We start from the raw sequence: 17,585 nt of genomic DNA, 5'->3' as shown, positions 1-17,585 counted from the left end.
TCCTTCAGGTTCCATACCTGCATGAACACCTTTCCAATCACCACGTCATCGTCATCCTTAAATACTGTGCTGAACACAACCGTGACGCGGTCCTTCTTTGATTCGACGTACCTGGAGGAAAACCAAGCCACTGTGAGCACAGGCTTAAAACTTCACATCTGGAACACACACAGCTTGCAAAACGGTTTGCTGCTGCCACATACAACCCAGATGAATGAGGCACAGCCACTAGGTGATCTGTGTCAGTGTATTCTTGTGATAAGTCACAAGATGGGCTCCATGGAGAGAACTGTAGTAACTGCAAGAAATACTGGCCATATGCAGGGACAGCTGCTGGAATATATCATATCCCCCCATTGGCCTGGAAACTTGAGCATTCCACAGGGAACAAGGCACAGCATTTGAGTGTCGAACTCCATTGTCCGGCACAGTAAAAGGTGATGTCACTAACAGGTCATTTAACCTCTGTCAGTCAGATGGACAAGTGTTGTCTTAGCTACACACCGCTGACAGGCTGAAGGATAAGCAAGCCAATGGGGGACGTCACAGCTTGCTACAGTACTTCCTACACGTTTGAACGCAAAGGCCTGGAGCAGATGTAAACACTGCCAGGCAGAACTTTCCTGTGCTGATGAACGCTTTGGGAGCGGCAGGACAGGGGATGCACTCTGCATGCTTACATCGTCTCATCGTCCCTGTAATGGATGACAGCTCTCTTCTCCCCATCCTTCCCCTCTTCCTGGCATTTGAAATACTTCTCGAAGACAGAGGCAAAGCAGTTCCGCTTCAGCATGCCAGCTTGGTGCACAATGGAATCCTTGGCTGCAGGAAGGTTCTCCAGGTCATATAGCAAAGAGACATTGTACCCTGGAAAGGGAGGTTAACCCATCTTTAACCATTTATAATCCTACTTAAATAAGAGAAGTTAGACACTTTCAGAGGCAAAATCCTACTGTGCAAACCCCTCCACATTAGCTTGTAGGTTGTCTCCTTCGTCTCACCCCTTCCAAAGCACTAAAGGGTGTGGGACCCCACTAATGTCAGCGTGACACTTCCTAACCCAGAGGAGGGAGCAGCCATCTAACTGAACTCAGAGAGGGGGCCATGCTAAGATTAAGCTTTCTTTCCCCATCTCAAAGGCAGAAGCGATGGCTCAGTAGTTCCTGCTCCTAAATTTTGTAATGAGTGAGTAGGAAGAGAGGTTGTTACAAGTAACCATGGTTTTCTGAATCTCATTAAATGCTTGTCAGTCTCATCACACCGAACAAAAATCCCTATTGTGAGGAACGGAGGCTTTCTCGGGGGTGGAATCAAGAATTTTGGTCTGTGCTGCAAACAAACTCTGCCCTGCTGTACCCAGCCCACCTTGATTTTTTGGGGGTTTGTTTTAAATGCCTTTCAGTTGTACTAAGAGCCCAACTGTGTCAAAGTGCAGTGCTCCTCGGAACCTCATTTATAAAGCAGCAAGGGTCACCGTTGCCGTCTGCACACATTTTTAAAAAAAAATTAATTATATTCACTTACCTGCTTCTGGGTTTACCAAGAAGTTTCCATACACTCTCTTCAATAACTAGGAAACAGACAAAACATCGGCAGCGTAAGTCTTTCCCTCCGAGCACATTCTGCTCTTTTCCCTAACACCTTCTCCCTTTTTTCAAAGGCCCCGCATCAGCTATCTGGACACTGGTTTAGGCCACGTCTGGTCTTCAGCCAAAACCCCAAATTAGGGGCTTCTGCATGCAGAGCCTGAACAACCCTGTGACTGGCCTCCCTGAAAATTAGTCTCAGGCTTCCATGTTTTACAGATCTAGCTTCCACCTATACTCGGGACAGGCCTCCCGTGTAGACTATGGTTCCTCAGCCAGGGACTCTGGTGCGGAACTGCTGTCCAGAATCAAAACTTTCATTTTAAAAAAGGTCTAGCCTTTACAGTGGCAGAGAGAAACCTGAAAACCTGAATCAAGCCCAAATCAATTCAGTAACACCTGCCTGCTTCAGGCTCTCTGCAGACAATAGCTCGAAGAGATGTGAACTGCCTCATTCATCCCAAGTAGGGCTCTGGGGATGCCGTGATTCCAAGGTGTAAAATTCACCATTTTGTTTTTGTTTTCTATCTCCTCGGCCTGCACCCACACCTTGCTCTGCAGTTCCTCACAGGGGCAGCTGATTACAATGCATGAGCCCTCCACGGTTCCATGGGTCAGGCAGCAGGGGCTGGGCAACCAGAGAGGAAGGGGCGAACCAGAAGCATAGAAGCTAAAGAACAGTGCAGCAGCGAGGGAGATTACCCACTGAAGCCAGCTACAAGCCAATCCTTCCTCGCCCCCATTCCCTGGCACATATGGGGCTGGGGGAGGGAGGTTCTGTGCCAAGCTGCTTGGATAACATCCCAGGAGCTGAGCCACCTAGACCGCATAGCCAAAGAACGTATCTTCAAAAGTAATCGGTGCTGAATTTCACATCAGTGACTATTTTCAACTATGAGCTGTAGGGAGCTGGGAATGAGAAGCATTTCATAGCAACAGAATAAATGAACACTGCAGCTAAATTCAGGGGTGCTTGCTGCAGAAGTCGGTCCCATTATGCCACCTAGTGCACAGGGCCCTGATTTTGCATGACAGGAGACAACCGACATTCAGCTGACCCCATCTGCTAACGGACTTTGCATCAAGGATTAAGTGATTGTTGCATGCCGACACCCACATTCAGTGATTAGCTGATGACAATGCAGATATTTAAGCTGTGATGGGAACGGCCACTCTGCACTTCTCATGCCATCGAGGGGGCTGGCAAGACCATCACTTGCAGCAGGGGACACTAAATCTAGTCTTTTCCACAGTGCAAAAGACAAACTCATTATTTAAATGATTTTACTTTAAAATGGAATTGTCCTTTCCAAGTACAAGCGCGTGATGGATTTAGTTAGTGATTTGGAAACCAACACGGATATTTGTATTTTAAAAAATATTGTAATTCTCCCTCTACTGAAGAAATACACTGAGAATCTATATTGGAGGAGCCAGAAATGAGGCCCTAACCTTCCACGTGGAAGTGCAGCCCACAGAGACTACAGATCCCACAGAGCTGCGTGGGTGAAGATGGAACATGACGCTCCAGCTGCGTCTACACAGAACTTCATATTAAAATCTCTCACCAGCGCTGTAATGCAATTGTCAGCATCGTTTTTTGGCATATTTACTACGGACAGGGCTGCCCTGGTTCAGAGCGGCTCTAAGCCACATGGGGTAAAAATGCTGGCAGTTGGTCTACACCAGCACTGCCAGCGTTGTGATCACTAGTGGACTGCACTGATGGGAGATTTTAATAAAAAGTTAAATGCAGACAAGGCTTCTGGGAACCTGTAGTTTCCACAGGCTGCACCTTCTGTATTGAAGGGAAGGGCAGCATCAACCTGCTCCTTTACACACTGGTTAAGTGTGGTCCTCTGGCTCCCAGTAAGTTCCCACTGCACCCCATGGCTAAGCAAAAGGAGTATTCCTGAGCAATGTCACTAGAAGGCAGTAACACACTAATCAAATCACTCGTACTTATACGAGCACTGTTTGACCATTCAAACTCTCGGAATTCTCTAGGTTGGAGACACTTTCCAGTCATGTGTAAGTAACTCCAAGAATTATGAGCAATTTCCCCCTATTTTCACAGGAAAAATCAACAGAGGACACCCAAAGGTAAAGTGCTGCATGTCTCTCTGCTGAGACGTGCGGCATGAACCCCATTAGGTAACAGGAGGAGATCTGAAAACTAATTCAGGAACTGAGTCATACTTCCTGCTTCAAGATCCAACCACAACGCACAGATGTTCATAAAGGCCTTTTCTTTCTACCATAAATGGCTCTCTGCAGCATAAGAACAGTTGAACAGGAACTAAACCTGCTACGAAAGCGGAACGAGGCAGCCTTTCATTTGCTTTAAAGCGTGGTTAGACTGAGAAAAGCAACACTGTGGGATTCCATATTTATTCACACTGTGACTTCCTTAGCAAGCAAGTTCAGTTTACAGGAGGATATTTCTAACTGCTGGTGCCCTACACGCCATTAGGGGAATCTGAAAAATCAGCTGTGCTCTTCTTCCTCTCATGCTCTCATCAGTAACAAAGGCTCTAACTGGAACTTATCAAATATCGATAGGAACAGAATTTAGCCTGTTCTTCCGGAATTGTGCGCACTCTGTGTTGGCGATGGGAGTAACACGGTGTCTATTACGTGGTGCAACTTTATAGACACTTTTCTAACCCGTAGGGCCTTGGTAGGATCTTGATCCATTGTAGTCAGTGAGACCCCTCACGGTAGTCAAGTTAAGTACATACAATAGAAAGTGTGCGCAGGATCAGGGACTACAATCCCAGGAAGAGAGGGAAACCGGAAATGTGGCCGCTCACCTCATCAGCCCCATGTTCCTGTAGCTCTTTGTAGAATTTCAGAGAAATACTGATCATCACTTTCGTCTTGTCTCCATTGGGGTTGGAAATATGATAAAGGACTCCATCGAAATCTTGGAAGGAAGCAGATGAGAGGGAGGTTAGGAACTCATGTAATTTCTTAGTTCCAAAGCATTGCATAATGTTAAAGTTTTTCAAAATAGGAACTGTATGGTATAAAGATCTCCCATATTACTGGCCCTCGAGCACAGTAGTCTGTAATTAAGGAAAGTTATGAGGAATACTGGAGATTAGTAACGAAGACTCCAATGATCCCTGACAACTTTGTATCCCAAGTTAAAGTTTAGCCCAGTCTTGTTTCAACTGTCACTGACAAATTTGCCACATCCTGAATCCATACAAGCATACTGAGCCGAAGAGATCTCTGAGATGGTTAACTTCTGTCTCTCCACTTGGCTTGAGGGTTGCCATGGGCACCCACATGTCTGACACACACTGCACTATGTGGGTTACAAATATCTGAAAGAGGGGAATTCGAAAGCCCGAAGAGCAGCAGGAAGTGCTTAAGCAGAGAGCAGTCAGTGCAGTAGCAGAGTCCCTGGGCAGTTTTCTTTCTAGGCTCCCGCTTTGGTTCAGAAGGCAGAATGGGCTGTAAGGCCTCTGTTTTGTTTAATTTAAAAGCTCTGTTTAAGTTGGGTTTCTCCACAGAGCAGTACAACTCTAACTGGTAATTGGAATCTAAAATTTGAACTGCATGATGAATACTCACTTATAGTTTTCAAATCAAATCCCATCTCCTTGGAGACTAAGCTACAGGGAACAGGCTTTCAGTTTATCTTGGCCATTTGAGTGCTTATCATCCTAAATCAGACTCCTATCTGCTGTATCCAGATGGGTGTTACATACCTCATTACACATGCCATTATGGGCATGAAACATCCTGGCACATAGGGCAAACAAGTTACAACCATTTAGTTCATTCACTTTAGAAGTGCTGTGGCCATTTAATTCATTGTCACCGGCAAGTGCATCAGGTGAGGAGGATGGACGGAGAAAAGAGCCTAACCAATTCCAAGCACAGTTCTTTAAATTATTCAGCCAACAGGAAAGCCTACTAAATATACTGTGTGGCACATGCACATAAAGGCGCAGGTTTGTCGATTAAACAACCCTCTCCATGTGGTGCTAGGTGAATTTGAGTACACCAGACATTGCGATAGTCAAGCCAGACAAGCTTGAATTTTTTTAAAGGAGATGAAAATGTTGTGAAACGTACCTGCAAATGTTACTTCTACTGCCTCTGGTTTGTTCCTAAAGAACAGAAAACATCGGATGTCAGAAATCAAATCACAGCCCCTTAAAACTGTACAGAAACATGGGTTTCCTCGTTTTAAAAAGCAACATGTCCACATTTCTGATTACGAGAAGTGGCTTTTCCTGAAAGCCCCAACTGTATAACTCCTTAATACTATTCAATTAGGAAAGATGTTACTGACGAGTTCTGTACTTCGCCATCTCCCCATCACTCTCACGGTGAGCAATGATTTTACCTCAACTGCTATACCCAGCTTTTGAAAACAATCTTGCCATTTTAGTATGATATTATTCATAGTCTATTAATAGATACCGGAATTCTGCATCGGAGTCTCAGATCCTAAGCAATTCAGAATGCATGTGTAGCCTTATCAGGACTAAGAAATGCATTTTAAAAGCAAACATTTATTTATTTTTAGCCTCCCAAGATGACAGTTCCGGAGTCGGTGGTCCCCCGGCAACCATGGACATCATCATAACCATGTAAAGCATGGCAGGGAACTGCAGCCCTTACAGTACTTTAGGTGTGAGCGATGCCACAGAAAGACCCTTCCTCTGAGCTTGGATCCTGGTAGGTGAACAGAACAAGAAGCTTTTCAAATGTGTGTTTCATCATATACATTTAAACTGTACCCAGGCATTCTGTTTGTAATTTAGGATCCTAAACAAATCTAAACATTTAAAATATTTCACTTTACCTTCAGATGCTCTAAGCTTAAAGGCTTAACAACAAACCCCTGAAAGGCTGCATTTCTCCAGCGAGGGAGTTAAACTGGCACTAACTACTCTGATGGAACCGAGTGCTTATGAAGGGTGAACTTGCTATGATCCATGAGAAGTGGTTTGCTTGCTGCCTCTGCATCCTGAGAGGTGCTGTTGAAACCATAGCCACTAAGGTGCCATTCTCTGACGGGAAGAAATACAAAGGTAGCAGTAAGGTATGGGCAGGGAATTCTATAGGGGACAAACAGGGTAAACAATTTGGAGATTAGAGGGACCAGGTGGGGTTGGTGATATCTTTTATTGAACTAACATCTGTTGGTAAGAGACAAGCTTTTGAGCTTACACAGAGCTCTACACTGCAGAAGTAGGCCCAATAAAATATATTAACTCCCCCCACCTTGTCTCTCCAATATCCTGGGACCGACAGAGCTACAACAACACTGCATACAATGTGGGGATTGACGTTTATCCATTTTGTGGTATATGTCTGCTTATTTTAAAAAGAGAATCTAGTAGCCACTACCGGACTGGGTGCAAATAAGATTATGAAAAACACTGCTTAAAATATCAGGACCAAAGAAACCTCAAGTGAAGGCGTTTGGCTTTCGTCCTCACCCAGATGTATCAAAGTAATGATGCAAAAGGCCCAATTCAGCAAATAAATCAAGCTGGCATCTACAGAAACAGGCCTTTCAGGGTGTCTGTGGTCCCAACCAGGTTGCCCCACTCTAGATGTTTGCTCTTTCGTTGAATCTTGCTCGCTGTAGGCAAGAACACACTGGCAGCTGCTAGGCACACCTTGGCATACTGGGGAAATTACAGCTGCTAGGCACACCTTGGCATACTGGGGAAATTACAGCTGCTAGGCACACCTTAGCATATCGGGGAAATTACATAAAGGCTGGAGAGACAGCAGTGGTTTGGAATTTGTTTTCATCCCTTGTTTCAGAACCGAACAATGTTAATGGGTTTTTTGCATGATAAAAGCCACTGCTTCGCCCTGCCATCTGCTCTGTTTGCAGACAGCTCCATTTCAATCATTGCTGCGGAGACCCAGGAATGCAGCAAGGTGTGCCAAGCTCAGCACAGACATACAGCAAGACTGATGCAATGAAAGGCATTAAAGCTAGGGCTGAGTGTAACTCATAGTTGCTTTGCTGAGGTCTAAGTGCAAGTAGATTTGGTGGGCTTATCCAGCCCTCACTGGTACTAGCAATGTCATGACGATGAGATGTCACTTCTTTCTGTAAGTTAGCAGCTGTGAAAGGCAATAGCCTCCTTCATTACAAAACTGGAGAGTCTCAATCTCTTGCACTGCTGCAGCAGCAAAGATAACACAACACTTGGAAGAAGTGATGCAAGTTGCCTTGGGGGCAGATCTTTTACTTTAAAAATCACTACACTATTACTTGCTGACCTCTCTCTCTAATCTCTGCTCCCAGCCGGGTCTTTGGAAGTTGCTTCCCACTCCACTTCAGAAGGCACTTCTATATTATAACTTCTGCTCTGGAGTAGGGAGCAGTTCCCAAGTCACATCAAATTAATGAACAAACATTCCACTGGTGCATATCACCTCCCCACACAATTTAAGGTGACTGGCAGGGTGGTTCTGCTCAAGGGAGGTCCATGAACATAATAGCAAAGGGGTCCTAGTGGCCAGGAGCAAAATATTGTGAATAATGTGCATAGCACATTGCGGACTAGCAATATTTCAGCAAAAGTCCAAGTAGGAAACTTTAAGGTGGTACACTTACACACCCCAGAGTCAGGAAATACTGAAGTTAAGGGTGCACATGCCACCTTAACTCTGCCCTCTCATGCATAGGTAATAGAACAGTTTTTAATTACATGATCACACACCATTTGCCAAGCTCAGAGAAATAGTATTTTCTAGAATCTTACCTATAAGTGTAACATCTTCTGCTCCTGTATACTACTCTTGTGCATGCTGGACCAGAGTCCGGGAAAGTATGTTATGCACAATACGTGCAGTGAACGAGGCAAAGACTTTGCTTAAGAAGGGAGTAGAGCCCCTACCCATTTACTTTGCACCTCGCCCTAAACAGCTGTAGAAAAAGAAATACTCTCAGGCATTTCTCAACAAGTTTCCCTGCCAGATTTCAACTTAGAGATCAAGTCTAAAAATATTTCAGCCCCACAGCTAAACGTTTCAGAAGTGTACAAGCAACTGGAAACGGGGGATTAGAATGGAAGTGCTCACACAACACTATCGATTTAAAATGGGCTCCAAATATAACAGGTGAAGTAGCTGGGATCACTAGTCCCTGTCACACAGATGAGGAGCATCCAGCATTTCTCCTGCAGATTGCTAGCAAAATCCATTATAAAAGCTCCTTTCAGATTCTTACATTTAAATACATCACATTGCTTGAGTAAGGGATTCCTTTAAATTCACAACTGCAGGAGCTAACAGTATAGCACCTACAGCATCACTGCATATCCAAGTGGCCTGCACCGTGGAACCTTATTCTTATGTGGCATCTCCATTACTGGAGGTTTGCAACCATGGTAGCCCAGCCCCTAGAGCCTCTGCTCATGTCTTTGTGGATGAATAGTCCTTTTGATCCATGGAGAATATCACATCATCCACCCAAGACCTTCTCTCGCTGCATCCTGCTCTTCCACCATCAGCTTTCCCTTCCTGTGCCTGTAAACACGTATTGCCCTCTGAAGTCTTAACATTGTGGAACCATGTTCCTCAAAATCAAGTGTACTCGATTTGGCACTGAACTGGAGTTCACTTATCCCCAATGAACACAGCTCTCTCTGATGTCAGCCTGTCTAGTTTTTCCACAACCGCAAGGTTTCAGACACTACACCGTCTTCTGCTCCAGTGAATAATGAGCTCCTCTTTATCCCTGTGTTGCTATCTCAAGTTCACCTGAGCTGGGAAAATACAACACTCTTGTCTTTTTGCTACCTTCTGCCCTAAAAGAGACAGAAAAAAGGCTCCCACACCAAAAATAATTCAATCAACTCCCTTTTTGTTACCAACTCTAAATACAAGACAGACCTGATTGACAAATCCATCTGAACCCTGAACCTAAAATGGCAGCAGTTCCTACCAAAGGCAGTTGTCCATTTCCCAACAATGTTAATATTAATCAAGTCCAAACCACACACATGCAATCAAATATGCACTAAATCCCCCATCAAGAACATCTGCTCTGTGCTTAGATGCAAGAATACAAAAAGGGTTCTGGCAGGTACAATTTCTTCCTGCTCAACTCCCCCCTCAACTGGTTTTTCTAGAAGATTATTACATTGGCTCGTCTAGAAGCATGTTACATTAACTCCACCTAATGTGTGTTGAAGTGCAAATCAGATTTTTCACCCCTAGCAGAACTATAGCGTCAAGAAGATCTGCAGCATCCAACATGCACGTAACAGCAAATCCTCATCTGACAGCACTTCCTCAGCTTTGACTCGGACAAGTGCTAAGTTCCTCAGCTTCATTACTCAGGCTACAAATGTTCACAGCCACATGTAGCAATAATTAATTTTTAAAAAGAGAGGAAAGATAATTATAAATCTTGTTCAAACTGTCCTCTCATCGTCTATATTAATCAAGAGCACGTGCAAATGCAGACTTGGCTAGTAATCGCATCGATAGTCTGACTAGACGATCACAGCTGACAATTAAAATGCCTGGCCCAACCAGTGAAGGCCAGTGAGGGTACTGGCAGAGCTATGCACTGCACAGGTATTCTAATCTCCAACTCTGAAGGATAAAAGGAACAACTTCAGAGTGTAAAGCCTTACACCAGGGTTCTCCACCTTTTTCTTTCTGAGGCCCCCCCTCAACATGCTATAAAACGCCAAGGCCCAGCGGGGGCTGACTCAGGGCTCCGGCCAAGGGTGGAACCCTTGGGCATAGGTGTAGTTTGACTTCTATTTTTTTTGGGGGGGGGGGGGCGCAGCAGGGCTCAGGCCAGCTCTGCACAGCAGGGTCCAGGAAGGGAGCGCCACCTGCACCTCATGTCAGCAGGCCACCCACCTGTCTGGGGCTGTGTGCCAGTGGCTGCTCTCCGAGGGCTCTGCCGGTCCCAGAGCCAGGTCCCCATGTGGGTAACCCCGACCAGCTGCAGGAGCAGTCAAAGGGGGCTGGGAGCTGAGGAACAGCCGCAAACCCTACTGCCAGCAGCAGATGGGGGAATGCCACGGCTGCCCACTCCATGGCACCACCAGCCAGAGGAGCAGCTGCCCCTCACTGCCTGGCTCCAGCTTCCTGCCTAGGATCTGGCCAGAGGGTGGGTGCCCCCAGGACTGCCCCACTCTGGGTAAGGCACTGCCATTTGGGGGGAGGCAACAGCCTCATGCCCCCTGAACTCTGCTTATGGGCTCAGGGCTTCAGCCTGACTTCTCCCGGCTTCAGTGGGAGGGGGTCAGGCAAAGCTTGGGGTTTCAGCTCCCTGCCACTCTGACTTCAGGGAGGGAAGGGGAGCTCAAGGTTTCAGCCCCACAGGGAGGCGCCAGGGACAGGGCTTCAGCCCCATGTAGGTTCCTGACTTCAGCCCTGTGGGGGGAAGGAGGGAGTTGAGCCTTCAGCCTGGTGGGGGAACCCCCCCCACCGGGGTTCGGGGGTTCAGCAGTGGGGCCCCACCGACCCCCTGAAAGGGCTCGAGAACCCTAAGGGAGCTGCAGACCACTGGTTGAGAACCGCTGCCTTAAAGGACAGAGCATCACTTTGCAATCACTGGGGTCTATGTACAGGTTTACCCAAGAGGGGTAAGAGAGCATCTCATGATGCCTGATGCAGCTTACAATGACCTGCGTTACACCGAGGGAAGGATCAAAGCAAGGAGGCATGGTCTACTGGTTAGAGCCGGAGACCAGGAGTCAGCAGCTCTGAATTCTATTACTAGCTCTGACACTCTTTGACCTTGGGCACGTCACCTCTCCATCCTAGCATTTCCCCTCATTTATAAGGTGGAGAAATGAACCTGGTATGAGACTTGTTCATAAAATGCCCTGAGCTCCTTGACTGAAAGGCACGACAGACGTTCAGTGCATTAAGAGTACTGGGAGACGGCACAGCCAAAGAACCGTATCTGGAGCATTGCTCCGTCACATATAGCACCATAACCACACGCACTTCCTTGCTGGTTCGCAGCAGACACACTGCAAGCATTCACCTTGCTGGCCTTGTGCTGTCTGCTGGGGAACTCCATGAGAGAACCAATTGTTAAGTCCAGGCTTTAGCACCTCTTGGAAGCCTTCCCTGGACTGCCTGGGGATCCAAGCTATCAATTCGATATCTATCTTTGGCTAAACGTTTAGTTCTCTGGCTAGCACCCCCATTTTTCTGTATTAACCATCAAGAGTGCGCCCGGTGCTGTTCAAGACATGGTGTATGCCTGGAGAAGCTTACGTTCTAAATGTGTCCAAATCAAACAACCTGGTTCTGCTGCAATTCCTGCTCAAATGATTTAGGGATTTAACTATTCAACAGAAGCATGTCTGAGAAACTCCCAACCACGACATCCTGCAGAGTTCCAACAGTTCTAAAACCATTTTAAAGGTGAGAGGACAAACGCAGATAGTTAACAGTAACCACTTTTACTCCCAGGGCTGCTCTCACTGTAGGGCACAAATGCTGAAGCATTCTGCTGCAGAAGATGCGACAGTGTCCAGCAACAGAGGAGTTAAAGCGACATGTATGAAGTAATAAGGGCAATAAATTGTGTGGATACAGCTTTAAAGGCTCTATAAACCCAACATGAAAGACGGCATGGCTGCATTTTTGGCATGGCTGCCAAAGGAGTCATAGATTCCGTCATTTGCATGGGTTTTTCTTTATAAAGAACACCCAGGACTTGACATTCTGGGATTCTTGCATACTGGTGGGTGGATATAATGAACCATCAAGAACCTCATTCAACTTGGCAGCTCTCATGGTTAGAGTGAGAATGAAGAGCTCAGCAATACATGAAACCAGATCAGTAAATTCTTAGCAAGAATTGAAATCCTCCAGAGGAAAGGAAAGATTTTTTTAAGAGACATATAAGGTCCTATCCTGTAAAGTGCTATTAATCTGTCTTTTAAGGTGCCTATCACAATGGTAATTTCCATGGGAGTAAATGGAACTCACATTCTGCTGGATATTTCTCAGCTTACTGTCCGGCTATGTACACCAATGATACTATAAACATATCTTAAACTGGAGCTAAGCTGGATTTCAGCTCACATTAATAAAGGCATAGACTGAAACCCACTCCATATGACTTATAAGAAACATGACAGCTTGAAAAATACATCCCTGCATGTTTCAGATCCTTGTCTTGGCCCTGTGCTTGCCTGGACAAGAATGCCTTAGTGTCAGCTAGGGAAAAAAATGCAGAAGTTACAACTTCTTCTATCACCATGACCAAGGGACAAAGATTATACAGAAATAAAGTCTATTTGATACATTTTTAAAAACAAAAGTGGTGTTTAGATTATAATAAAGTAAAGGCAGAGACCACATCAGCAAACCAAGCCACTGAAATCCAGAAACAGTCGGTATTGCATGCAAGTATGGTCAATGCAGATGTGTGCTTCATTGTAGAGTAGAATGGAAATCTGCAGGCCTGCAACTGTTACAGAACGAGCAACATGGTGATTTTAGTGGTATAAAGCAACAGAATGTCTGAAGGCTGTACTCTGCTACCTCGACTGTAATAGCTTTATTAGATAAGAACAGTGACATGTCCTCCAAGCTGCCTCCAACAGGAAGAGCTCCTCAGTATGAAGCCTCATGGCAAATGAGAAACTTTGAGAGACAACCTCTCACAGACAATATTTTGCACCACCCAGGCCAGGCAATAGCTGCGCTTTAACAGGGTCAGCTGAGGGCGATGTGGATAATGTGGTTGCCATGTCTTGGCAAGACTCCTTGCATTAGACGCTTGTAAGGAGAAAAGCAATTTGTTTAGAACTGCAGTTACTCTACAGCCTACAAAAACTAATCAGGGATTGATCAAAGCTAGGTGGCTATTCAGATTCTTATTTTATCAGAAGTGGACAAGGATGAAAGATGAGCATGTTAGTGTGTAAGGGTCTATTCAATGTCTGAAAGCTGGGGAGAGGGGGGGTTGGAAAAAGCATATCGTTTTGCACAGGTTACCACTATTCTGCACACACAAGGCAAGTCTCTTCAAAGAAACCTTAGAGTAATAGATAAGAAGTGGAAAGACATGAGGCTAGGTCCCTTCCCTCAAGCCTGACACGGGGCCTCTCAAGCGTTCCTGCATGATGCACAGTGAGTGTGCAGAAAGTGGGCTGGCAACTCCACCCCACCAACAGAGGAAGTGCACTTCAGAGACAACGCCAATGCTTTCTGTGCAAACGCTGATTTTCTAGGGCCTTGTGTAGACAAGGGTTGGACGGCTTTAACTATACCAGTATAACGCAGAACAAGCCCCCAGAGGTGGATGCAGCTATTCCAATATAAAAGTGCTCATTTAGCAGATTTCCATACAGGAAGGGGACTAAGCTACCCCGGTATAAGCACTTTTCTATTGGCATAACTGCATCCGCACTAGGGGCTGTATCAGTAACGGTGTCTCAGTACAAATCAGCCCCCTGTCTCCTCACCCACATGAGCACCGGAGCTGTGTGCGGAGGGGCCTGGAGGTGCCCTTGCTGCCCGGGGCCGGATCTCCCCATGTTCTAGCGGAGCCAGGCCAGGGTCCGGGCCCCAGACACGGGGATCCAGGAGCCGGTGGCCCGTGCAGTCCCGGGCCCTACCGCTCAGCTAACTGGGGGCAGGTGGCACCGGGGCTGCTCGGCGGAGACCCACCCGCTCCCCCGCAGAACAGCCCCTGGGTGGGGGGGGCAGGTTCCCCCGTGCGGGGCCGGAGCCGCCCGGGGCACAGGGAGGGGGCGGCGCCTGCCTCGCACCCACCTCCGGGGAGGGTGCGGCCCCAGCGGCTGCGGAAGTGCCGCACCCCGGGCGGGCGGCGTCTGCCCCGGCTCCGCCAGAGCCTCCCCGCGGCCCGGATCCCCGCCCCGCCCCGCCCCGCTGCTCTGGGCCCCCGCTCACCCGCCCCTCACACACTGCGCCCCCGCACCCCGGCGCCCCTCACCCGGCGGCCGCGCCCTCGAACTTGAGCGCCAGCGTCTCCTCCACGATGCGGTTGTTGACCTCGAGCAGGATCATGGCGGGGCCGCGGGGGGCCGGGAGCCGGCGGGACGGGGCGGGGTCTCAGGGACCGAGGCCGGGGAGGGAGCCGAGCCCGCTGCGCGCACCGGGGACCCGCCCGAGCCTGCGCCGCCGCTTCCGCTCTCTGCCCCGCCCCCTCCCGCGTCACTTCCGCTCGGAGGCGGGCAGATGCGCGCGACCCGCAGGCCGGTAGTGGCGTTTGTGCGCGTGGGGCGGGTGTTGGGCGGGTGCGCGCGGGACCCCGGTTAGCCCACAGAATCCGAATTAGTGCACGGGCTGGGCTGGTGTGAACGGGATCCCGGCTAGCCTACAGAATCCGAATTAGCGCACGGGATGGGCTGGTGTGAACGGGATCCCGGCTAGCCTACAGAATCCGAATTAGCGCACGGGATGGGCTGGTGTGAACGGGATCCCGGCTAGCCTACAGAATCCGAATTAGCGCACGGGATGGGCTGGTGTGAACGGGATCCCGGCTAACCTACAGAATCCGAATTAGTGCATGGGGCCTGAGCCTACAAGAGCCTGATTAGTGCAGGGGACGGGCTGGTGCAGGAGCTAATCTATTCGAATTTTTGGGGCCGATGGGCGCAAGAAACGTGGACACGGGGGAACCAGTGGGTATTGTGTACTTGTATGTTCAGAGAGCCTTTAACAAGATCCCTCACCAAGGCTCTTAAGCAAAGTAAACTATCATGGGTTAAGAGGGAAGGTCCTCTCCTGGATTGGTAACTGGTTAAAAGACAGAAAACAGAAGGTAGGAATAAGTGGACAGTTTTCAGAATGGAGAACTGTATTGGGACCAGTGCTGGTCAACATATTCATAAATGATCTGGAAAAAGGGGTGAACAGTGAGGTGGCAAAATTTGCAGATGATACAAAATTAGTCAAGATAATTAATTCCAAAGCGGACTATGAATCGTTACAAAGGGATCTGACAAAACTGGGTGACTGGGCAGATTAAGTTCAATGTTGATAAATGCAAAGTAATGCACATTGGAAAACATAATCCCAACTACACATACAAAATGATGGGGTCTAAATTAGCTGTTACCACTCAAGAAAGAGATCTTGGAGTCATTGTGGATAGTTCTCTGAAAACATCCACTCAATGTGCTGCACCAGTCAAAATGAACAGAATGTTAGGAACCATTAAGAAAGGGATAGATAATAAGACAGAATATATCACATTGCCTCTGTATAAATCCATGCCCACATCTTGAATGCTGAGTGTAGTTCTTGTCACCCCATCTCAAAAAGATATATTAGACTTGGAAAAGGTGCAACGAAGGTCAACACAAATGATTGGGGGGATGGAACAGCTTCCGTATGAGGAGAGATTTAAAAAAGTGAGACTTTTCAGCTTGGAAAAGAGATGACTATGGGGGGATATGATCGAGGTCTAAAATCATGACTGGTGTGGAGAAAGTGAATAGGGAAGTGTTATTTATTCCTGCACATAACAAATGAGCCAGGGGTCACCTAATGATTTAATAGGCAGCAGGCTTAAAACAAACCTAAGGAAGTATTTCTTCACCCAGTGTACTGTCAACCTGTGGAACTTGTCAAGGATTGTGTGAAGTCCAAAATTATAACAGGGTTCCAAAAATAACTAGATAAGTTCATGGAGGATAGGTCCATCAATGATGATTAGACAAGATGGTCACGGATGCAACCCCATGCTCTGAGGGTTCCTCGCTTCTGACTGTCAGAAGCTGTGAGTGGATGACAGGGGATGGATCACTTGAAGATTGCCTGTTCTGTTCATTCCCTCGGAAGCACCTGACATTGGCCACTATTGGAAGACACAACAGTGGGCTAGATGGACCATTCGTCTAACCCAGTATGGCTGTTCTTATGATCTGCCTTAATGCATGGGATCGGCTTGTGTGCATGATATCCCAGTTAGCCTACAGAATCTGCATTAGTGCACGGGATGGGCTTGCGTGCACAGGATCCTAATTAGCCTACAAGATCCACATTAGTGCATGGGATCTGCTTGTGGGCACAGAAATCCAATTAGCATGCATGATCCACCTTAGTGCATGGGATCTGCTTGTGGACATAGGATCTCTGTGTGTGCATAGGATCCCAATTAGCACACAGGATCCACATTAGTGCACACATCTGCTTGTGTGCACAGAATCCCAAATAGTGCACAGGTTCTTGTTTGTATAGCATCACAATTAAGCATGCAGGGTCTGCATTAGTGCATGGGATCTGTACCTACGCACAGGATCTGCATTAGTTCAATGCGTTCACTTGTGTGCCCAGGACTCAGTCAAGCGGCCAGGATCTGCATATGCATACAGTATCTATCCATGTATTCATCTTGACATGAGTACACAAGTCCTGCACCAAGAATCTGATTGTGCACAGAATCTGCCCTTGGATACAGACCACGGGATCCAGCAAAAAATGGATTGTGCAGAAGCCACAGTAATGCAAATGATCTGTTTGTGTGCAGAGTACAATCTGCATTGCTGCACACACAACAAACCCAAACTTCACTAATGCTTGCCACCTGCTGGTGTGCACAGAATCGGTACGAGCGCACACGCTTCACTTGTGTGCAGAGAAACCACATGAGTGCCCTGATTGCCAGGTACTGCAGGGATCCCGGTAATAGATGTTTTGTTTCGTTTAGCTACATGGAAAATAATTGTCAGTAAAACAGACAAATGTGAGTATTCACTCATTTACTGTGGGGATCATGATAAATGTGTTCCTAGAGAGATCTGAATCATGAGAAGGTGTGGATTGATCCCAGGACTGGCAGCACCTACCATTTGATCAAAAAGAGTAACTCCTTAGCAGTCATAGAATTGTGTCCTCTTATGTGAAATAACCATTAGTGTGTAGGTGGGCTACATCCAGCCAGTGAGTCCCATACAGAATCTGTTGGTATCCCCAGTGCGCAGTTCACCTTAGGACACTGATTGCACTTTGTGTGTTATCTGCACGGCTCATTGGTGTATCTAGTGTGCA

The 17,585-nt window shown here is 47.2% G+C and overlaps 1 protein-coding gene across 2 annotated transcripts in view; it reads right to left on the bottom strand.

The window, feature by feature from the left end:
• The window catches only part of ARPC2 (actin related protein 2/3 complex subunit 2), a 32,513-nt gene extending 17,840 nt beyond the window's left edge, over positions 1-14,673 (bottom strand). Inside the window, exons 1-6 of one of the 2 annotated variants that reach the window (XM_039494742.1) lie at positions 14,524-14,673; positions 5,676-5,710; positions 4,400-4,512; positions 1,525-1,570; positions 681-867; positions 18-111 (exon numbers count right to left, since the gene is read on the bottom strand). In XM_039494742.1, coding sequence (XP_039350676.1) covers positions 18-111; positions 681-867; positions 1,525-1,570; positions 4,400-4,512; positions 5,676-5,710; positions 14,524-14,597 — 549 coding nt within the window. In that variant the 5' untranslated portion in view covers positions 14,598-14,673. The remainder of the gene's footprint in view (positions 1-17; positions 112-680; positions 868-1,524; positions 1,571-4,399; positions 4,513-5,675; positions 5,711-14,523) is intronic. The other variant, XM_039494743.1, reaches the window with a different exon arrangement.
• Positions 14,674-17,585: the final 2,912 nt, after the last annotated feature.

Source organism: Mauremys reevesii, linkage group 11, assembly GCF_016161935.1.
Source record: "Mauremys reevesii isolate NIE-2019 linkage group 11, ASM1616193v1, whole genome shotgun sequence".
In the NCBI taxonomy this organism is placed as follows: domain Eukaryota; kingdom Metazoa; phylum Chordata; order Testudines; family Geoemydidae; genus Mauremys; species Mauremys reevesii.
Note: the sequence above shows the minus strand (reverse complement) of the source record. Positions and strands in the feature narration are given on the sequence as shown.